This window comes from Poeciliopsis prolifica, unplaced genomic scaffold, assembly GCF_027474105.1.
Source record: "Poeciliopsis prolifica strain line A6 unplaced genomic scaffold, Auburn_PproV2 SCAFFOLD081, whole genome shotgun sequence".
Taxonomy (NCBI): domain Eukaryota; kingdom Metazoa; phylum Chordata; class Actinopteri; order Cyprinodontiformes; family Poeciliidae; genus Poeciliopsis; species Poeciliopsis prolifica.
The window spans coordinates 909,585-929,480 of record NW_026562456.1 but is presented as its reverse complement, the minus strand read 5'-3'; the positions used below and the strand labels follow the sequence as shown (position 1 = coordinate 929,480).

General features: G+C 35.0%; 2 protein-coding genes across 2 annotated transcripts; both read right to left on the bottom strand.

Moving 5' to 3' along the window:
• Positions 1 to 531: 531 nt before the first annotated feature.
• Positions 532 to 8,420, bottom strand: LOC129352875 (23 kDa integral membrane protein-like). Its single transcript, XM_055022071.1, has 9 exons — positions 8,282 to 8,420; positions 2,790 to 2,846; positions 2,496 to 2,615; positions 2,346 to 2,420; positions 1,548 to 1,637; positions 1,251 to 1,355; positions 1,147 to 1,167; positions 980 to 1,063; positions 532 to 686 (listed from the first exon to the last, which is right to left on the bottom strand). The coding sequence occupies exons 1-9, from the start codon at positions 8,339 to 8,341 to the stop codon at positions 594 to 596; spliced, it is 705 nt and encodes a 234-aa protein (XP_054878046.1). The 5' UTR covers positions 8,342 to 8,420; the 3' UTR covers positions 532 to 593.
• A 5,284-nt stretch (positions 8,421 to 13,704) lies between these two features.
• LOC129352896 (23 kDa integral membrane protein-like) lies at positions 13,705 to 19,579 on the bottom strand. The gene is made up of 9 exons (XM_055022103.1): positions 19,441 to 19,579; positions 17,803 to 17,859; positions 17,155 to 17,274; positions 17,010 to 17,084; positions 16,834 to 16,929; positions 16,645 to 16,761; positions 16,347 to 16,379; positions 15,499 to 15,582; positions 13,705 to 14,635 (listed from the first exon to the last, which is right to left on the bottom strand). The coding sequence occupies exons 1-9, from the start codon at positions 19,498 to 19,500 to the stop codon at positions 14,543 to 14,545; spliced, it is 735 nt and encodes a 244-aa protein (XP_054878078.1). The 5' UTR covers positions 19,501 to 19,579; the 3' UTR covers positions 13,705 to 14,542.
• Positions 19,580 to 19,896: the final 317 nt, after the last annotated feature.

Sequence of the window (19,896 nt, the reverse complement as noted above, 5' to 3'; positions counted from 1 at the left end):
CCTAATTACCCCACCTGATCCCCTAATTACCCCACCTGATCCCCTAATTACCCCACCTGCGCCACCACAGCACAAAGTTTGACTCATTTTTAAAAGCTCGATGGCAAAAATGAAAAAACAAATCCGCATTGTTTTAAATGAACGTCTGCATTGACTAAAACATAGAATCAGTTCATCCGATAAACTTCTGGTTTCCATAACCTTCTGATATCTAGTGCAGCTCAAAATGTCAATTTAAAGAAAATAAACTTTCATTTTAATTCATTTATATACAACCAAATTACAAGGTTTTATATATATTCTACCCAGCCTGTTCCAGATGTACTGTCCGTGAAGAAATATTCCTGGATTATTCTTAAAACCTACATTAATAAAGTATAAAGTATATCTATATAAATTAACCCGACCGTCCGGAGAGTCCGGTTCATGGAAGTGCAAAGTTCACCCGAGTATGTTTATGTGGTTCAGGTGTGTTAGAGAAGTGATCCATCACAAAGTGTGGAAATGTTTGCAAAACATTTTATTTGGCAACATTTTTGCAAAAATAAAGATCAAAAAGAAAGAATCTGAGCGACATAAAACCCATCAGGGTGTCAATAAGTTCCCATTGCAAAAGCTGGAGTTCCTGCTCTGTCGTGACGACTGATCTGATTAATCATGTTGGCGGAGATGATCAATCCCATCATCTGGAAGAACAAATGGACAAACGGTCGGTCAGAACAGAAGGAAGGTTCTGGTCTTACTGTTGGGTTTGCTGAGCAGAAACGTTTTTCTACTGTTGGATTTCTCCTAAACGTTTCAGCCGACGAAAAAATACGATAGTTATTGTTGACAGAGATGCAATTTAAGTTTTCACAATGAAAGTGAAGAAATTTAGGAGCAAAACATTTTTGTCTCGGTTCTCAAGTCTTTCAGTCTGGAAGGATTCGTGTTGCTGTGCAGTGATGATTGTTTAGATGATGAAATGATGGGAACTTACAGCAACGAAAGCGAATCCAAAAAAGATGCATAAACCAATCTTCATGAAATATTCAACATAATCCCCAACAATTTCACCACAGGACTGAAAACAGAAAGCTGAGAGTAAGTTATGGGTCAAACCCTTGAGATCTGACAAAATGAAGCGAAATCTGCTTGACTGAATACCTTGGAGTAGACAGATGATCCCTGTGAGGAAACGACAACAAGATTTGGTGATAATCAGTGTTTTTTCTAACAGAAGAATAATTACTAAACCTTTGTGATCTCACCTGTGGGCTGGATGTACATCCTGCTCCATAGGAAGATGTGCAGCGACATGATGAAGGGACGTCTGGACCCCAATCCTCCACTCCACTCCATCCACAACAGTGAAGCTGAAACACCAGACTTTAAAATTAGGAGAGTTGTTGGGATTTTATATATTTCCACAATACAATATACATCCTGAAACAAAAGAATTGCAGATGCTTTCATTTTAATGTGATCATTTTTCATCACTGTTTTTGTTAAAAAGGTTTGTCTGTGCTTCCTCTGAACCACCACCAGAGGGAGCCAGTTAGTCTTACATGTCCTTGCAGGGTTTCCAGCAACTTTTTTTTTTCATTGTCTTTCAATAACTCCTTGGCAGTTTCAGGGTCTCGAAACTTTTCCATCTCCTGAACATCAAGAGAAAACACAATTACATAAAACCAGACAAAACACTTAAAGATGTGATTTTTTTGTCATTGGGATATTGTAATGATCAGTATCAGTGGAGACCGCCTGCTCATTTTCTGCCTCATTTTTATAATTGTGTCAGTTTGGTGATATTTGAGTTCAGCTGTGATGTGAACAAGAGACATGAGGAGGAGCTGCTGCTTCTCCACTTAGGATAATTAAACGTAACTTATAAAAAAGAAAATGAATAAGAATCAAGCAGCAGAAAATGTGATCTATGAACAACCAGCTTCCCTTTATGGATTTACAGTGGAACGTCAAAGAAGCCGTTGTTTTTCCACAGGTGAGATCAGCACCTTGCTGGACCACAACAGGCTGAAAGTGTAAAAGCATTTCCACAAGAGATTTGATAAAATAGACCCAGAAAACTGATGGCTGATTTCATTTTCTGACCAACACCAGGAAATGGGTTGCATAGCAGTAACCCAGTGACGTCCCCATACAGGAAGAGGTCCTGCTATTGGTCCGAACCAGAGGTGAAATAAAAAGGCTGATTTCATTGTAACTGTGTGTGACCTGGTTGCTCTTTCAGCGACTGGATGACTGTTAACGTCAGACAGTCATCGCTGCGCCTGCAGCGCCACAGACTCACATGTTTTCTTACATCTGTCCATTTTCCTGCATCACATTAACTTTTTAATAATTACCTTGTTTTTTAAAACAATGCCAGCAATTCCAAAGAATAGCATGAGGAGCATTGCTATCCCCATCAAAGCTGCAAACTGCAAAGAAACAATAATTATTATTGATCAACTTAGAATTAGAATTTGTGTAAATGTTGTGATTCCTGTACATACAAGTTTGAGGCCACATTTGCTTTCGGTGCGCGCAGCGTGGGCCCCCAGCAAGGAGATCAGGACAGTGCAGATGGCAAACACCCAGACCCAGATGATGCTCGGGGTGTCAATCCCTTCCATCTGATCATAGAGCAAAAACACGAGGCTTATCAATCCAGTTTATTTGTTTTCCCTCCATTGTATGAATTATTAGGATGGTTGCAGTTTAACTCCTCGTTAACAGTTTACGTCTCCAGGATGTAATGAAACATTAGTCCAAATAAAGCACAGTAAACTATTGGTTTTGTGTTTTACCTCATAGTTGCTGGAACTGAGCTTAATCAGTCCGTAGATCAACATGCCTCCAAAACACTGAAAACAGGAATGCACAGGTCAATAAAAACAAGAAAAAACAGAAAGAAACATTTTCTTCTCCTTCAGATTTGCAAAAAAAATAGAGGAAACACAATATCTATTATTGATAATAATCTTTTCAACTTGCAATATCAGCATCAGTGAAATGTGACAGTGTGGATTTGCACCATGCAGGTGATGCATTTCACATTTCATTACTCAGTTAACATTTCATGGTACATTTTTCAATAAATTAAAAATATTAGTTTTCTCTACTTGTCACATTTCTACATTAAAACACTAGAGGGCGATGCAGAGCTAAAAATTAAACTGATTCAACTGGACATGAAAATATTTGATATTAGAAAAATAATCCAAATATTTAAACTACAGTCAAGATGAGAGTGACATTTTAATGTCTGGAAAAAACTGTTTCTTTGATAAATGATTAATTTTTATCGAGGATATGCAGTGACTCCTACAATCCACTCAATTTAAAATGAACTGACATAAAAAGCAAATAAATTTCTTATAACTAAATAAATTGTCACCGTAATGCAAAGAAAAACACAAATTTAGTGGAATTTATCTTTTAGGCATCAGAAAATTGGGAAGGAAAGTTTTGAATAATAAAATCTACGAAGCACAAATATGTCACTATAAACCACACAAAAATAACAGGAAGTGAATATTTTTGTCATTTTTATTTCTGTTTCACTCTTTATTTTTTGTAGTTTTGAAAAATTAAGAAGTAAAAATCTAAATATGTCGTCATTTTTTCCCTGCTGGTCTCATTAATTATTTTATATTTGATTTGTTTGAAAAGAACATTATCTGAATCTTCCACATAAATAAAAAATTACTTATAAAATCCAAAGAAAACAGCCTTCAGACATCCATCAATTTTCCCCATGTTGTCTGTTTTACTTTGACTAGACAGTTGAGGGACAGAAAGAACTGAACTGTACAGAGACGAAGGTGATTATGCTGCTGTGCCTGCAGACAATCTGATCAATGAGGGGAACCGTTTCAACTCAGAGGGAAAATCTGCAGCCAGTCAGCAAAACTGTCAACGACCAGAACGAGGAAGTATCACGGTTTGACTTCAGTTGTTTGTTTTTTGGTTCCTGCTTTTAAACTTCAGTTTTACCAGAAATCAAAAATCTGCTTTGTTTCATACAAACTGAAGGACAATGAAGAGTTAAAGAAAAAACAGTTTTTAAACTTTTCCCAACTTTTTGTTTTGTGTTTGACATTTTTTTTCTAATTTATGTTTTACAACAAATTTCAATTTCCAAAATGTTCTTACCAAACAATACTTGAATTTTCTTTAAAGCAATAAAACCTGTCTTATTATTACTGAGTAGTTTTTTTCATGTTTTTGGTATTTGGACATTTTATCTTTGATAAAGAACTCTGAGCCTTTCAGGATGAAAGGCCTCTTTGCCATCACCCTAATCTTTAGCTAAATAGTATCTTAATGGAGAGAACAAGGAATTATCTGGCTTTTTGCTGGGATTAGGATAGGAAAGATACTTTCTAAGACTGAAAGTTAGAATATGTTAGAATATGAAGGATCGGCTGAGCAGCAATGAGAGCAGAGGAGAAACTAAACCTCTGCACAGAATTCAGCTTATGAAAGCTGTGGTTGAAAATAAAACTCAGAAACAAGAAATAACAACAGAAAACAGCAGAGTAAAGGAACTGAAGAAACATTGAACAGAACAGTAAACAAAGCAGATATAAACACATAGTTATTAATGTCAGTATTGTCGTGATCATATTCCACATTTTGTTCAACCTGCTAATTTCTCTTGTCAGAGTTTTTCTTTTGTTGTAAAATTCTAAGGATTCTGAGGAAAATGAAAGAACTTCCGGGACTTTGGACTGTAAAACATGTCATCAGACCAAAACCAACTCATCCACAGCCGACCCAGATTCAGAGTCAATCATGTTAATTCAAAATGCTTGTTAGATGGTGCAGTCAGTGCGATAGTCAACGGAACGTAAAATGAGTCGTAAAGGAGACAGAAACGACTGTGGTAAACCAGAAGACAGGAGCAGCTGGCTTGAATAACACACGTTGGTTTCCACACATTGAGATCTGTGAGTAAAAACAACCAAACCACAAGATCAAGGTCAGATTGGCTGAGAAGTTCTTCAGCTAAAAGATCTGCCTGTAATCCAAAAATCTGCAAAAAGTCAAGAAGTAGGAGCTGAGGAGGAATTTTGGCGATAGAGATCATGTCCTGCACGGCTGCAGGACATGTGACGATGTCCTGCTGCAGAAACTCCTTTTTAAAGGCCTTCTGCCTGTTGGTGCTTGGATGTTTTCACACCTGATAATCCAGTAGACTCTGTTTGATTGGGCTCCAAAGTTGCTACATGCTTTATTTCCAGCTGCTGTGATTCTCTTTCAAATCAAGAAAACGCTTTAAAAATTCTAACATATTCTAACTTTCAGTCCTCACCTGTGGGGGCGCTGCACCAAGAACCACTGGAGGAAATGACACAAAATGTAAAGAACATTGGAGCAGCATCAGAGTTGAACAGTTGGAGGATTTCTCCTCAGTCTTTGGCTAAAGACCACGAGACATTTTTTCCACTCTGTGCTTAAATATCATGTTTGTTTTGGTTGCATTTACCCAGAATGCCACTTCCTGCTTTTGCAGTGATCTCCAGTTCGTTTGGCGTTCACATATTCAGAGTTCACTGCAACTGACCAGAGTTCTTTCAGAGTTAATTTACTTCTCCACCAATGAACCACTAGGCAAACTGACTGGAGTTCAGTTAAAGCAAACAGGCCAAGAACGAACTTAGTCTCTGAAACTGGAGCAAAAGTTTACGTTGTCCATGTGTCCGGAACCTTCTGGTGCTGAAAAGATATGAGAAAAGATGTTGCAATATACATCAGATGTGTTTTTTACATGACATGTATATTATCAGGCTCTGATCTTTTAACAAACCAAGTTAAAAAAGTTGCCAGATATCAAACCAGATGTGTGCAAATATCAGTTAGAATGAAACATATTTCAGACGGTAATGATGGGTAACTAGCTGCTGCCCATTAACTATTAACTATGTATTATTTAGTGTTTAATTGATAAATCAGTGACAGACTCTTTCAAACAATTAAATCATCTCATTACCAATTTGATTAGAATATTTTAAACAAACATGAAAAGACTGAGTTTAAATAATTTTGGTGTCTCATATATAAATGGTACTGTAATATATATTCAAGAAAAACTGTTTTTTTTTAAAGACTTGGCAAGAAAAGAGGTACTAAATGTCAATAAAATATGTAGTACTGTCTCCAAATGTTTTCTCAGAGTTAAAAGCTGTAAACAGAAAAGATTAACTCTGACTTCTGTTCTACGGCGACTTGACCTATTTTTTTTTCTGAATGTGGTTTTTACAGCAACATCAAAAACTAAATCTATCAACAGGCCCAAACTTTTTTATATGTCTGTATTTGTGGTTCAGCTGGGCAGATCTTAAAGTCTGACCCTTGAATAAAAGTATTTTGAGCTGTTAGTGAACCATGTAACGTTTCAAAGACACTGAAACAGGAAGAGTTCCTCTCATATGTTCAAGTCAAAGATGGACTAAAAACATCCTTCTTGGTTTTACCAATTTATTTGACAAGCATGAAATTCTTCTGGATTTTATGTGTGAGGTTCCTCAAGGCTCCATCCTTGGCCTACTTTCATTTCTCAGGTGAGTCAAATCTAAGGCTGAAAAAAGACCAGAAAACCTGAGAAGGAAGCGAATCAACAACAAACATGGAGTTCAACTAAAATTTGAAATGATATTCATAAACATGTCAAGTCTCTGAGCTTCTTGATTGGTCATTGCAATAGCTGGCTGTTCGCCGTTGTCGTAACGATTAATTTGATTAATCATGTTAGTGGAAATGATCAAGCCCATCATCTGGAAGAACAAGAGGAAAAACAGGTCAGAAGAGACAGGAGAACAAAAAGATGAAGGTAAAATAATACGACCAAAACTTACAGCAACAAAAGCAAATCCGAAATTGACCCCAATGCCAATGTCGAAGAAAAGGCATTCCTTCTCAGTTTCTCTGCAATACTGAAGAAGAGAAGGTGGGTTATTAAGTTACTAAGTTATTAGGTTATTAATAATAATTAGGCTATTAGGTTATTAGATTATTAGGTTATGGGTTGCAGGCTGTTGGTGTGGACGGAAAGCAAGCGCTGTTGTCATTCCAGAGACATCTGGGTGTTCTGAATATTCAGCGTTTTGTGTTGAATATTCTGAATATTTCTGACACTTGACAGAAATGAACAGGTTAATTTTATTGTCATCGAGTGACTGGATGCGCCGAACTCTGTGGTTTAACGGCCGTCAGGAATCCCTGCGCCTGCAGAATCCCAGTTTTTCCCTATTTTCTGAACTCTGTTAATTTTCCTGAACCACATCAACTTTTTAGAATTACCTGTTTTTTCAAAACAATGCCAACAACTCCAAAGATTAGCATGATGACCAATCCAATCCCCATGAAAACTGCAAACTGCACAGAAAACAATATACATTGTCAAAGTGTCCATCAACTTAATTTTTAATCATTCATTTTAATTTAGTCTTCATTTGTCTGAATGATGTTGTACTCACGGCTGTGAGGCAGCATTTATTCTCAGTGAATGCAGCGTGGCTCCCAAGCAAGGAGATCCCAAAGATGCCAACGGCAAAAATCCAACCCCCGATCATGGTCAGGTCCAGCGTTCCTCTCATCTGATCCAAAAGAGCAAAAACGTTACAGCAGGCTGAACGTGACCCGCAGCTATTCAGGTCTGCGTGAAGAGATGGTTCCCTTTCCTCCTCTGATCGTTTGTTAAACTGAATTGTTTTTCTATTTTACCTCGGACTCATCGATGGTGGCACGTAAAAAATGGTATATCATCCAGGCCCCTAAACACTGGAGAACAAGAAAAGGAAAGAACAATTATTATTATTTATATCATAAAAACACTGAAAAATGTATAAAGATCATAATAGTCTTTCCTGGCTGGATTATCAGAAACAGCACTGATTGAACACAGGATGCATTTGAACCACATTAGTCCAAATAACCTGATTTTACATAAATGTAACATTTTATGGTAGATTCTTGGATAAATATTTTTAAAATGGCCGTTTTCTCACATATTTGTAATTTCTGCATTAAACACTAAAGAGCAAAATAAAACTTGAACCTCAACTAAAGAATTCTGGACTTAAAAAGATTTAATTAATGTTAAATTAATTACAGGGTTAGGGTTAATGGAAAATTCATTAAATTTAGCATTAATTAATTAATGTCAAATTAAGTCCATCACCTATAACTGCAGTCAGGATTAAAGTAACAATTTATTGATAAAAATTTTATTTCAAAATGCTGATTTTTCAATCATTTTAAAAATTATTTTAACTTATAAAATTATTTTACTTACTGTAAACAAAGAATTGAAGACGATGAAGACAATTTTCAGGCATTGGTTAATTTCCCCCATATTTTCTGTCTTACTTTGACTAGGCAGTTGAAATGCAGAGACGTGTGCTGAGGTTGAGCTTCTCGTTGAACCGTCTGCAGAGAATTTGATCAGTGACAGAAACGTTTCAGCAGATGAAGCAAATCTGCAGCCACTCAGTGAGGAAGTGTCAACAAAGAGCCAGAAACTATTTTCTATATCTCTCTGCGGTTTAACCATTTGCTGGTTTGGTTTTTCAATTACAATCTTCATCTTCATAAAGATTTAGCTGATGTTTAGCTAAATAGCATCAAGAAGAAGCATAGGTGGCCTTTTGCTATGGACAGCAGGGCAAAGAGACTTCATAAGAATAAAAGTTGAAGTTCAAAGGTCAGTTCACAGAACAATTGATGTGATTGGGATGTGGAGGACTGACCAAATACAGGAAGATGCAAAACGGTTGTTTGTTGTCAGAGCAACTTGATTTTAAACATTTGTTCTCCAAATGAACCTCTTTTGTATTTAGTTCTAAAATTTGATCAAATGTATTATGTGCTGCTTCTAAATGTTTTCTCACAGAGTTTAAAGCTGTAAAGAGCAAAATTAATAAAGTGTGAGGCTCTGAATGTGGTTTCACACCAGCATCAAAATATGCAAACATTTGGAGACAAAGACATCGACTGCTCTGGATGGAAAATGGAAAATAATGTCATGCAGTCACATTATTTCTGCACTTAGTCATGATCATAACAAAACCAGTATCCTGGTCTTATGGTAGCTTCCAGGGAAGAAGTAAAAAAGTCAGTTTCACAGAAAAATGCTCATGAGAAACAAACAAACCTGTAAACTGGTTAAGTTCTGAGTTAAAGATAAATCTGCTATGGGTTGGGGTCAGGGTCAGGGTCAGGGTTAGGGCCAGGGTTAGGAACAAAGGATTGAGCCTGTCCTCTACTGAAGACAGGAGGTGCACGCTCCTTCCTTCCCCACGTCCCACTGAATCGTGGTTCGGCAGGTGGACGCTCCCTGCGTCTCCTCCCGTACCGGACCACCTGCCAGTCATCTCCTGGCCACATCATTTGTGTTTTATGTTTTTATTTTTTTAAAGACCGTAGCCCACTAGGCTTTATTACTTAGACAATAAAATATGAAATATATGTGTTATGTTTATATATATATGTTTATGTATTATTATTATCTACTAGGTTGTTATTGTGTTTTTGAAAGATTTTTTAATTTTTTAGTGATTTATTTGTTTTATGAATTTTTTTATTCTTTTTATATTTTTTAGAAGGATGAAATAAAAGTGAAAAAATGAAATAAAAAAATGAATCCAAAAATAATTGTTTGAAAAAAATTGTTTTGTCTGTATTTTTTTTAATTCAATGAACTAACGTGTGCCAAAAGCGACGTTTCGACCTCAGTAGGTCTTCTTCAGGCAAGGCACACTAAATAAGGCTCGGTCCAAATGTTGTGGCTCCTCTGGCTACTCAGCAATGAGTGGAGCAATGAGCACTGCTCTCCTATATATAATCTCCTCCTCCTGGAGGCTCCTCCCCCTACGTTGGTCTTCGTTGTCTTTCCTTTTTCTGTGTATTGTATGAATTTCCATTTTTAAACTGTTTTTAGTATAAATTAAGATTTTAACTCAATGAAAAATGAATTTAATTGATTGTCCATATTTTAAAAAAATGTTTTTATAAAAAATAAAATTAAAAAAATGATAAATAAAAAAGTAAACAAAGAAATAAGGAAATGAGAAAAAGAAGTTAGAGAAAGAATTTTGAGGTTAGAAATGAGACTAGGGGTTAAAGGTCAAAAGGTCAAGGGTTTAGGTTTAGGGAAAAATCAAGGGGTTGTTATCAGAAAAGTTCAAGTAAAGATGGAAAAGAGGTTAGGTTTAGGGAAAGGTAAAAGGTTAAAGTTAAGATAAAGATGGAAAAGAAAAAGAAGAGATGTGTGGTTAGGTTTAGGGAAAGGTTAAGGGGTTAGGATCAGGAAGAGGTCAAGGTTAAAGAGGTGTGGTTAGGTTTAGGGAAAAGTTAAGGGGTTAGGATCAGGAGGAGTCAAAGGTTAAAGAGGTGTGTTAGGTTTAGGGAAAGGTTAAGGGGTTAGGATTAGGAGGAGGTCAAGGTCAAAGTAAAGGTGGAAAAAAGAAAGAGGAGAGAGGTGTGGTTAGGTTTAGGGAAAGGTTAAGGGGTTAGGATCAGGAGAAGGTCAAAGGTTAAAGAGGTGTGGTAAGGTTTATGAAAGGTTAAAGGGTTAGGATTAGAAAAAGGTCAAAGGTTAAGATTAGAAACAGCCAAAGGTAGGGGTTAAAAAAATTGTTTTAAGAAATTTTGGTGTTAATATCCAATTATGTTCATTTGTTTATTTTTTGTTTAATCCATATGGGCTCTTTGTGTTTAATTTATAAATCCATCTCCTTTCCCATTTTTTTCTTTCCATGTCTGTCCATAATATATTACTCTGAAGTCCTGAAATTGTTAAAGAGTTCCAACTATGATTAATAAAATGTTGAACCAGTTCCGTCTCTGTCTCTTTTTTCTTATAATATTATACTTATGTTGCCAAATCCGTGTTGCTAAAGTATTTTTTGTTTCCCCAACATATTGTTTTCCACATTTTGAGCAAATAATAATGTATATGCAATTTCTTGATTGCGGATCAAAACTTTGATTTACTCTAAATATTTCTCCATTTGTTTGATTTTTTACAAAATTTATATTTTTAAATATGTTTTGTAATAATGGCCTCTTTTTTCATGAATGTCTTGTAGCTTTGCTCTTACTAAAATGTCTTTTAAATTCCTACTTCTTCTATATGCCGAAATAACATTAAAGTTTTTTAATAATTCTCGTCCTTCAATGAGTCGTCTGTAATTATTTTTCAGAATGTGATTTATCTGTTTGGTTGTTGCATATTGTGTTATAATTGGAATGATTTGTTTTTGTGTTTTGCATCCCTTTTCATGAAATGTTTTTAAACAGGACCTTAAAAATGTCCTAGAGTAACCCCTGGTCTTTAATGATTTAAAAAGTATTTTAACTGCAATCATAAAATCTTCCTCTCTCGTACAAATTCTTTTGAATCTCATTAATTGTGATTTTACTAGGCCTCTGAATGTATGTTGTGGGTGAAAACTACTTTTTGTATAAAAGTACATGAGTGTCTGTCTCTTTGAAAAATACTTTTATATGTAATTTGTGGGTGTTCATAAAATCCTCACCTTTATAGGGTAGGGTTAGGGTTAGGGTCAGGGTTAGGGTTAGGGTCGCGGCCTCTTCCATTAAACAGCCAGTCGCTCCAAACGCTGCAGTTTAATCTGGACTTTTCCTGTCAGACACCGTGAAAACTGTAGCGTGAAATAAAAGATACATAACTGTTGGGCATGCTTAACTCTTGTATCAATAAACATAAATGTTCACACAAAACGCATTTTGTGTGAACATTTATGTTTATTTAGGGTTAGGGTTCGTCAGCGTATACAGTTTTGTTTCTAAACAATAAACAACTGACGTTCAGCTGCTTTTAAATAAAAATGTCTGATCACAAATCACAACTGCGCATGTCCAGACCTCCTTCTGCTTCCCCAGGGCGCTAATTTCAGATGTTCTTTGGTTTCCTTCAGGCTCCAACGCTCACTCATCGTGGTTAGCGAAAACAGGAATACACGAAGAAGAAATCTGCTGTTCTTCAAAATAAAAGCACAAATCAACCACTAGGTGTCACTGTTGGACCAATGAACAAGAAGGATAATTTTACCATTTAATAGTTATTTACAATGTGACTTTCTGGTTAGTGGAACAAGTTCCTACGTGATTCTAACAGTTTATAATTTTTCTGGACTTTTTAAGACTGACTAAAACCTCATGTTGGTCAAATGAGCAAAGCAGAGGAGACAGAAAATGGGTGGAGTCAACAAAAATGGGCGGAGTCAATAAATCACAACAAAAACAACAGAACTGATCAGCTTCTTCAAGTCCATCGTTTCATTTATGGCAAAGCTGGGGACTGAACGCTGCACTGTGTAACTTTTATTTTAAAGATTGTTTGTTTTATTTTTTGTTATCGTCACAGTTTGCTGAGGTTGTGTTTGACACCTGTTTGTGTTTCAAAGTTTCACACAATTTCATCTAAACCCAAAACCAAAATGTACAAGAGAAGAGAAGAGAAAGTGAAAGTACAGCAGTGCAACATGGAGCCCGAATGAAATGTTGCTGCTGCAAACAGAGACGATCAAACGCAGAGAAAACGTCACCAGATTCATTTTCTGAAGGAACTAATTGAGAGAAAGTTACAGCAGCTTTCACTTGAGTTTTATTATTTGAAGAAACATTGTGTTGTAATTCAAGACAAAAGATCTACGTCCTCATATCTTTTTCTTACATCTGTTTGAATAAAACACATTGTTATATAATTAGTGACCTGTGTGTTGTATATATTAAATTAAGTTGAGGTGATGAGTGACAATATTAAGAAACCCTCAGAGAAAGAGAGGAAGTAAAGTTTAGTAAAATGTTTTTCTATTCTGTATATTTTGCTCTACAAGTGGATTAATACATATTTTCTCTGTTCCTTTTTCAGCTATTAGCAGGAATAATGTGCATTATTTCCATTTTCATGGATCAAAATACAGCAATAACTGACTAATTTACTCAGTGTGAATCAAAAATGTACTCCTTAGTTTGACTGAATCTGTTTTGTTTGAATAATCAGGAAGATTAGATTTAATTATTGAGTCATTTTTATGATCCTCAGACGTTCAGCATTGACTCTTTCCACATCGTTTGTGGAGCATTTCAGCACAGAGATGTTACATTTTCTACAAAACTAAAGGTTCAAGAAGCCAATCAATAGAAAATCATAATGGAGGAAAATAACTTAAATTTTTGTATCATTTTTGATCAATAAATGCATTTTTTCCAATTATTTTTTAATATTCTTGCCTTTTTGTAGATAAATGCTAAAAATACTGAATTAATAAAATTACTTTTGTTTGGCTCAATATAATAAATACAACTCTGATTAATTACTGATTTTTCACATATAGGTGCAATAATATGCATATTTATTCACAAAAATCAGAGAAATATTATCTGAAAATAAGTTTCAGAGCAGCAATTAAAACATTTTCTCTCTGTGTGAATCTATTAAATAAAAGCTACAATAATTTTGAAAAACTGATGTTTTCAGTTTTACATTGAAATTGGAAATATGAATAAACTGAATTTGACTTTTAAATATGCAAAATAAAGACGTGCTTCCCAAAACTAATGAATTGCAACAAACCATAAAATATTTTAGATTATTGTGGGGTTTTAGTCATGTAGTTTATCCATTTATATTAAACAAAAAGTAAATGTAAAAAGTCATAAATATTTAGATTCAACACAATATCAAATAAATCTGTGGAAATATTGTTTTATTAAAAAAAGTGCAATACTTTTACAGAATATAATGGAAATGTTTTGTTTTTTCATTTAAACATCATTTTCATAATGGAGTTTAAAACATTTATTGACATAATTAGTCCAGACTTTGCCCAGATTTGTCTCGTTTTATTCAGCGAATGTCCAGATTACGGGTCTGCAGGAATAATCCAAGGAGGCCATAAATGCTTCAAAAATAAAATTAATATTTCTTCTTTACTGTTGGAAATTTTAAACAACCACCACTTTATTTACATTTTTAGGTTTTAAAATATAGAAAATATACAAATTTTGCAAAAAGGTGGATAGATTTTGTAGAAATTTGTGGAAAATGATTTAAGAAAATAAAAAAGACAATATTTCCCACAAAATAATGACAAAATAGTTGTAAAAATGTTACTGGTACTTTTAAAGTCATTCTCTTGTGAAATTATTCCATTAAAATTACTGAAAACTTCATATAATCTGCTTTAATGATTGTTTTGCCAACTTATAAAAAGTCGTTAGCAAGTTTCAGACCCAAAAATGCATAAGAAATTAATCCCATGATTGTAGTTTTCCTAAATTTAATGTCTGGAAATATTTTTCACCTCCCAGCTGAGGTTTATGGAAATATTCAGATTTTTTCTGTGTTGCACAGATTAATACAATTCAGCAACAAAAACATAACGATGTAAAAAAATAAATGTTCATACAAAAATCAGTGATATAAACTCTTAAGGAGAAGAAGACATCTCGTCCAGGAGGATTTGGATCCCTGGGTGATAAAACCAGAGACGCTGGTTACATTCCGATGCTAACAGTCAGGTTAGCCTCAGTAACCCTTCATGGCGATGGACGGTCCTCCCATGCTGTCGTGACGTCTGATCTGATGGATCATCAGGATGGAGATCAGCAGGCCCAACAGCTGGAAGCACAGAGAAACGATTCAAATTCAAAAATTAAGACATGCTTCCATAATTAGCTCACATGGATCAGCTTACCATACCAACTTTATTTATAAAGCACTTTAAAACAACCACAGCTGATACAAAGTGCTTTACATAAAATAAATAAATAAAAATAAAAGAAATAAGCATCAAGAAATAAGCAATAAATTAGTTTCTAATGCCCCCAATGCATATTGACCTCAAATATGTAGAAACATCAACTTTGAGATTGTTTTTATTCACCGTTTTATGTTACATCTCATTAACATAAAATGTATCTGGTGGAAATGTTATTATCAGACATTATATTATGACCTTGTTACCAGATAATATAATCTGAGAATGATTTTCCTTCATGCTGAGCAATTCACATCATGAAACTCCTGGCAGATATTTCCAACTTAGTCCAACAAAATTAGCGATTTTAATAACAATTATTAGACAAAAACAATTGTGGCTGAAATCATCAGCGATCAGGACACAGATATGTTAACAGATTAAATATTTTCTTTCTTTTTTTACCAGAAACTTTTTCTCAAAATAGTATGATGCCATTATTTTGGTAATATCACGACTTTCTCATCATTTTATGACTGTATTCTCTTAATTTTAAATATTTATTTGTCTTTCTTGCCCAAGTACTAAAACTCCATTGATCTTTTTAAAAACTTGTTTAAATCACAATAAATTGTGAAACTCTGCCACCTGTTGGCAGAAAACTGTAGCTGCAGCCTTGAAATGCCAAATCCAGGCGTTATTAAAAGTTGCTTCATAGTTTCTGCTGCACAACCACATGCTGGGAAGAAATAATTTGATCAGTTAAAATATCATTTGGACTTACTGCAGTGACAGCGAAACCAAACAGGAAGCCCAGGGAGATCTTGAATATGATGTCCACGATATAAAAGATGCTGCTACTGCAGGACTGCAGAGGAGAGAAACATTCGACAGGTTATCAGGGCCGTTCAGGTAGAAAAAAATAAAACCTCTGAAATTATTTAGGAAAAACAAGAAAATTCTTCAGTTTGAAAAGGTGGAAATTTTGGAAAGTTGAACATTTTATACTATTAGAAGAAACAAGAAAATGTCTCAGTTTGAAAAGTAAAAAAAAATGGATAGAAAAAAAATCTGATTAATCTCAGAATTCTTTTCAGAAAAGAATTTTGGTTTCAGAAGTTTACAACTTTTGAAACTCAGAAATCGCCTTGTCTTGAGAATTTTCAAGTTCTATTCTAGAAATGTTCTGTTTTTCTAGCAAATTTGCAATTTCTCAAAATTCTTTCTAGAAAATTCTTTTCTGGAAAGAATTTGTGGGAAATTTTCTCCTAGGAAAGAATTTCCCATTTCTGAATTTTTTTAAAGAAAATTTTTAATATTTAAATCTTTTTAAGAATATTTCCAAGTGTTTTCTAGAAAATTAAAAATTCCAAGTTTTTTGTAAAACAAATATGTGCAATTTTGAAACGGAAGTTTTCCAATTTTTTTCTAAAAAAAGCCAACTTTTAAAAAAAAATCAAAATTTCCACTTTTTCCTAGAAAAATTACAAGTTCTTTATAGGAATTGTCAGATTTTTATCTATCAAATTATCAGCATTTCAAACTCAGAATTTTTTTTCTAGAAAACTTCTGAGAGTTTTAGGTTTGGAAAATTTCTGTTGAGAGCAGAATGTTGATAATCTGAATTAATACCTCGGCGTAGATCTGAGCCGGTCCGGTGGATCCCTGCAGCAAAACAACACAATATTGTAACCAGGATGTAGAGAAGAAACCAAAAATACCATGAAATACAGATTTGAGAATTCTACAAAAAAACTGTCATAAATTAATAAATTAAAATTAAAAATCAATAAATAAAATTCAATTAAAAATGTTAAAAATATATGATAAATTTAAAATAATTGTAATAATATAAAATGATAAATAAAAATAAAGCTGATAAAATATTAAAATGAAATAAAAGTCCCTCTGTATGACCCTGAATTCGTACCACAGGTTTGGATTTACAGGTTGTCCTTCCAAACAGTCCGTTGGTGTCTTTGCATTCACAGGACGCTGGGATTTCTTTGCCCCAGTCGTCCGCGCTGACCAGGCCACAGCACTTGACCTGCAAACACACACGCCTTACTGGAGACAAATCTGGGAACATTCAGTCTGAAGGACTCAGATTTAGTCTTACTGAGCTTTGGAAGGCCTCCAGCATTTGCCGCGACTCTTCATCGTTCATGATGGGCTCGACAAACTCTTTGGATTTACTCTCAAAGCTTTGTTTCAGCTAAGAGATAAAAAACAAAACTCTGTTAGCATAAAACCAAACTGAAGTTGGTGATGCTGTTGGTGTTTATAGCAGGTTACCGAGTTTCTCAAAACAGCCACAACCGTCCCAAAGATCAGCATGATGATCATCCCAATCACCATGAAACCTGCAAACTGCACAAAACAAGTTCAGCTGGTGTTTGCTGATGTCATGCTTCTGTAGGATTCAGACGTTTCTACGTACTATTTTGAGGAAAAGCTCCTTCTCTGAGCAGGCGGCGAAGATTCCCAGAGCAGAGATGCCGAAGATGCCGAGGGTGATGACCCAGATCCAGCCAATGCTCGGGCCTCCGAATGTCGACATCTGATCAATTGGAAAGCAAAAAACGAGTCACAGCAAAGCTTCAAATGATCCATTCCATTTTCTTCAATGTATCCAGTCCAGTTGGAGTCAAAGAAATTTAAAAATAAAACACTGGATTAAAAAAGATATGAAACGCTGTAAAAAATAAAACACTGCAGAGGCTTCTCCAGTAAGAGGCTTCTTCAGATTTACTGTAACACAGACTGCTACAGGAGATTTTTGATAAGAAGAATAAAGTCACAAATGTTGGTTTATTATTGTAATACTACAACTTTGCTCTGTATTATTGCTACTTTATTTTTGTGAAATGACAAAACTATTTGTCAATTGTCATTGTGTGAAACACATTGTGCTCTGCAGCGCCCCCTGTTGGTTTGGAGTCTAGCTTCAGGTTGTTTGTCATTGCATTAATGCACAGGATTAGACGCAACTACTTGTTTTTGGTTTTTTTATCTTATCTAAACAGAAAGTATATATTTCAGACTTTTACCCAAATAATTTAAATTGAATGATATTTTCATAGTTTACCTTGATTGAAGAAGCAGTGGCCTGCACTGCCACGTATATCATCACACATCCGACGACCTGGAACAGAAAGAAAAACTGAATTGAACAAATCAAACTATATTTGCTTCATCTGAAATTCACAAAAAAGTTGCTCATATGAAAGGAGCCAAAAAAATTGATGACAAAATCATAAATAAAACATAATTTCCATCTTTTTATTTGTTTTATTAATAAATAATTAGAACAAACAATAAGAATCCTGGATGGTTTTAGGGGATTAATAGTTTAGTTTGTCTGTAATTTCAGCTGCAGGACACCAGAGGGCGGCAGAGAGCAGAAAATGGCCTCCTGTCTGAAATGACGCAGCTTCAGAAAAATGCGGGAAGGAAGGATGCAAAAAAAAGACAAAAAGACGCGGGGGAGAAACAGCTTTCTGTTATTTAATTAATTAAAGAAACAAAAACAGTTTCAAAAAACTTTATAAATTCACTTTTTAAACCTTTGTGTTTCATTCTTGCACCAAAAAACTTTTTGAAACTTCTCCAAGATTTCTCCAAGATTTGTCAAACTCCAAATTTTCTTATTTCTTTCTCTCTTTTTTTGTCCGTTTTGTCGGACAGGAAACTGAAAGAACAAAATGTCTTCAACACTGAAATATGGAGCTTAGGCGAAAATTCAAGCTGGGAGACTCGTCTCTCAATCACCAGCCAATCAGGTCTGGAGCAACACACCGCTTCAGCCAATCGTCATCCAGGAATGTCTTCGAAAGCCGCGGGGTCGACCACCTCTGTCCTGATGGTTGCCCTGCAGGACCTTCCGCACCCAGATTCAGACTCTCCGAGCTCAGCCGAGCTCAGCCGAGCTGATGTCCTGCCTGCGGTGATCCGCGACTCACAGTCTCCTGCCGGCCCGAGCGCCAAAGAATTTCTATCATTAAATCTTCTAACTGCTATTTTCTTCTCTGTGTGAGTCTCTCCAGATTGAAATGATTAAAAAAAAAAAAGAAAAAAAAGAAAGAAAACTACAGGAGGGTCCAATGGGCGGAGAGTAACAGGACCCTCACCCACCCACACACACACACACACACACACACACACACACACCACACACACACACACACACACACACACACACACACACACACGCACAGCTTCTGTTACTGGAAGTTGTGGCTCATTGGACTCAAGCTGGACAAGTTACAACTCAGAACATCATGTTCTCTGTTTATCTTATGTAACTTTAAACCATAATAATTACATTGCCACTAAAATCTATACAAATTACACGTTTTTCAGAAACATAATAGTTTTAAAAGTAGATTAAGAAAAATTTTTACATTTTCCAAACTCCAAAAAACTAAAGTCTTTAATATTTTTCCAATGCAAAATAATTGATATAAAATGACTGATGATACAAGTAATACAGCAAATGTTCAAAGAAGTCTAAAACTCCAAAATAATAAAAAAGCAAACATTCTTTTCTATTTTTTTGTCATTTTGTGTAATTAAAAACTTGATTCTTGTTCATCAAGAATCAAGAATCTCTAAAATGTTAATATTTAGTAGTAGTTACGTTTTTAGAAAACGTAACTACTACTAAATATTAACATTTTAGAGATTTTGAAACCTGAAAAAGTTTTAGAGAATAACTTGTACTTACTAGAAACAGCACATTGAAGAAGATAAAAAGGCACTTGAGGCATCCGTTTATTTTTCCCATCTTTTCTTCTCAGTTGGCCACAGGAGAGGAGAAGCAGAGCGTCGATCAGGATGCAGTTTGGCTGTGACGTTCAAGAGATCTTGCAGAGAGTCTGAGTGGAAATACAGCAGCCAATCAGCACGAGCGGCCCCAAGGTTTACATTCTGACACGTCAAGACTCATCAAGACAGCATGAAATGAAACAGGACAGCGCACAAAGTTTTATTTTCATGGTTTTTAGCATCTGAATAGCTTGAAACTAAGCTGAATTAAAAAATTTGTTTGCAAATGTCAAAATATCACAGACTCTAAATATTGTAAACCAGTGCAGAAAAAAAGGCTGGAAAATCTTCATGTGGGATTTTACTGTTTGTAAAAACAATAAAATAATCAGCAATACAGTTATTGATAAAATAT

Bases quoted from the DNA above. Each gene is read 5' to 3' on its own strand.
- LOC129352875 (XM_055022071.1), bottom strand. From the start codon at position 8,341: ATGGGGGAAATTAACCAATGCCTGAAAATTGTCTTCATCGTCTTCAAT. The intron at 2,847-8,281 runs GTAAGTAAAATA...TCCTGTTTTCAG, and splicing joins TCTTCAATTCTTTGTTTACA to TGTTTTGGAGGCATGTTGAT. The intron at 1,356-1,547 runs GTAAGACTAACT...CTGGTGTTTCAG, and splicing joins TGGAAACCCTGCAAGGACAT to CTTCACTGTTGTGGATGGAG.
- LOC129352896 (XM_055022103.1), bottom strand. From the start codon at position 19,500: ATGGGAAAAATAAACGGATGCCTCAAGTGCCTTTTTATCTTCTTCAAT. The intron at 16,762-16,833 runs GTAAGACTAAAT...GTGTGTTTGCAG, and splicing joins TGGAGGCCTTCCAAAGCTCA to GTCAAGTGCTGTGGCCTGGT. The intron at 14,636-15,498 runs GTAAGTCCAAAT...CTGTGCTTCCAG, and splicing joins TTGGTTTCGCTGTCACTGCA to CTGTTGGGCCTGCTGATCTC.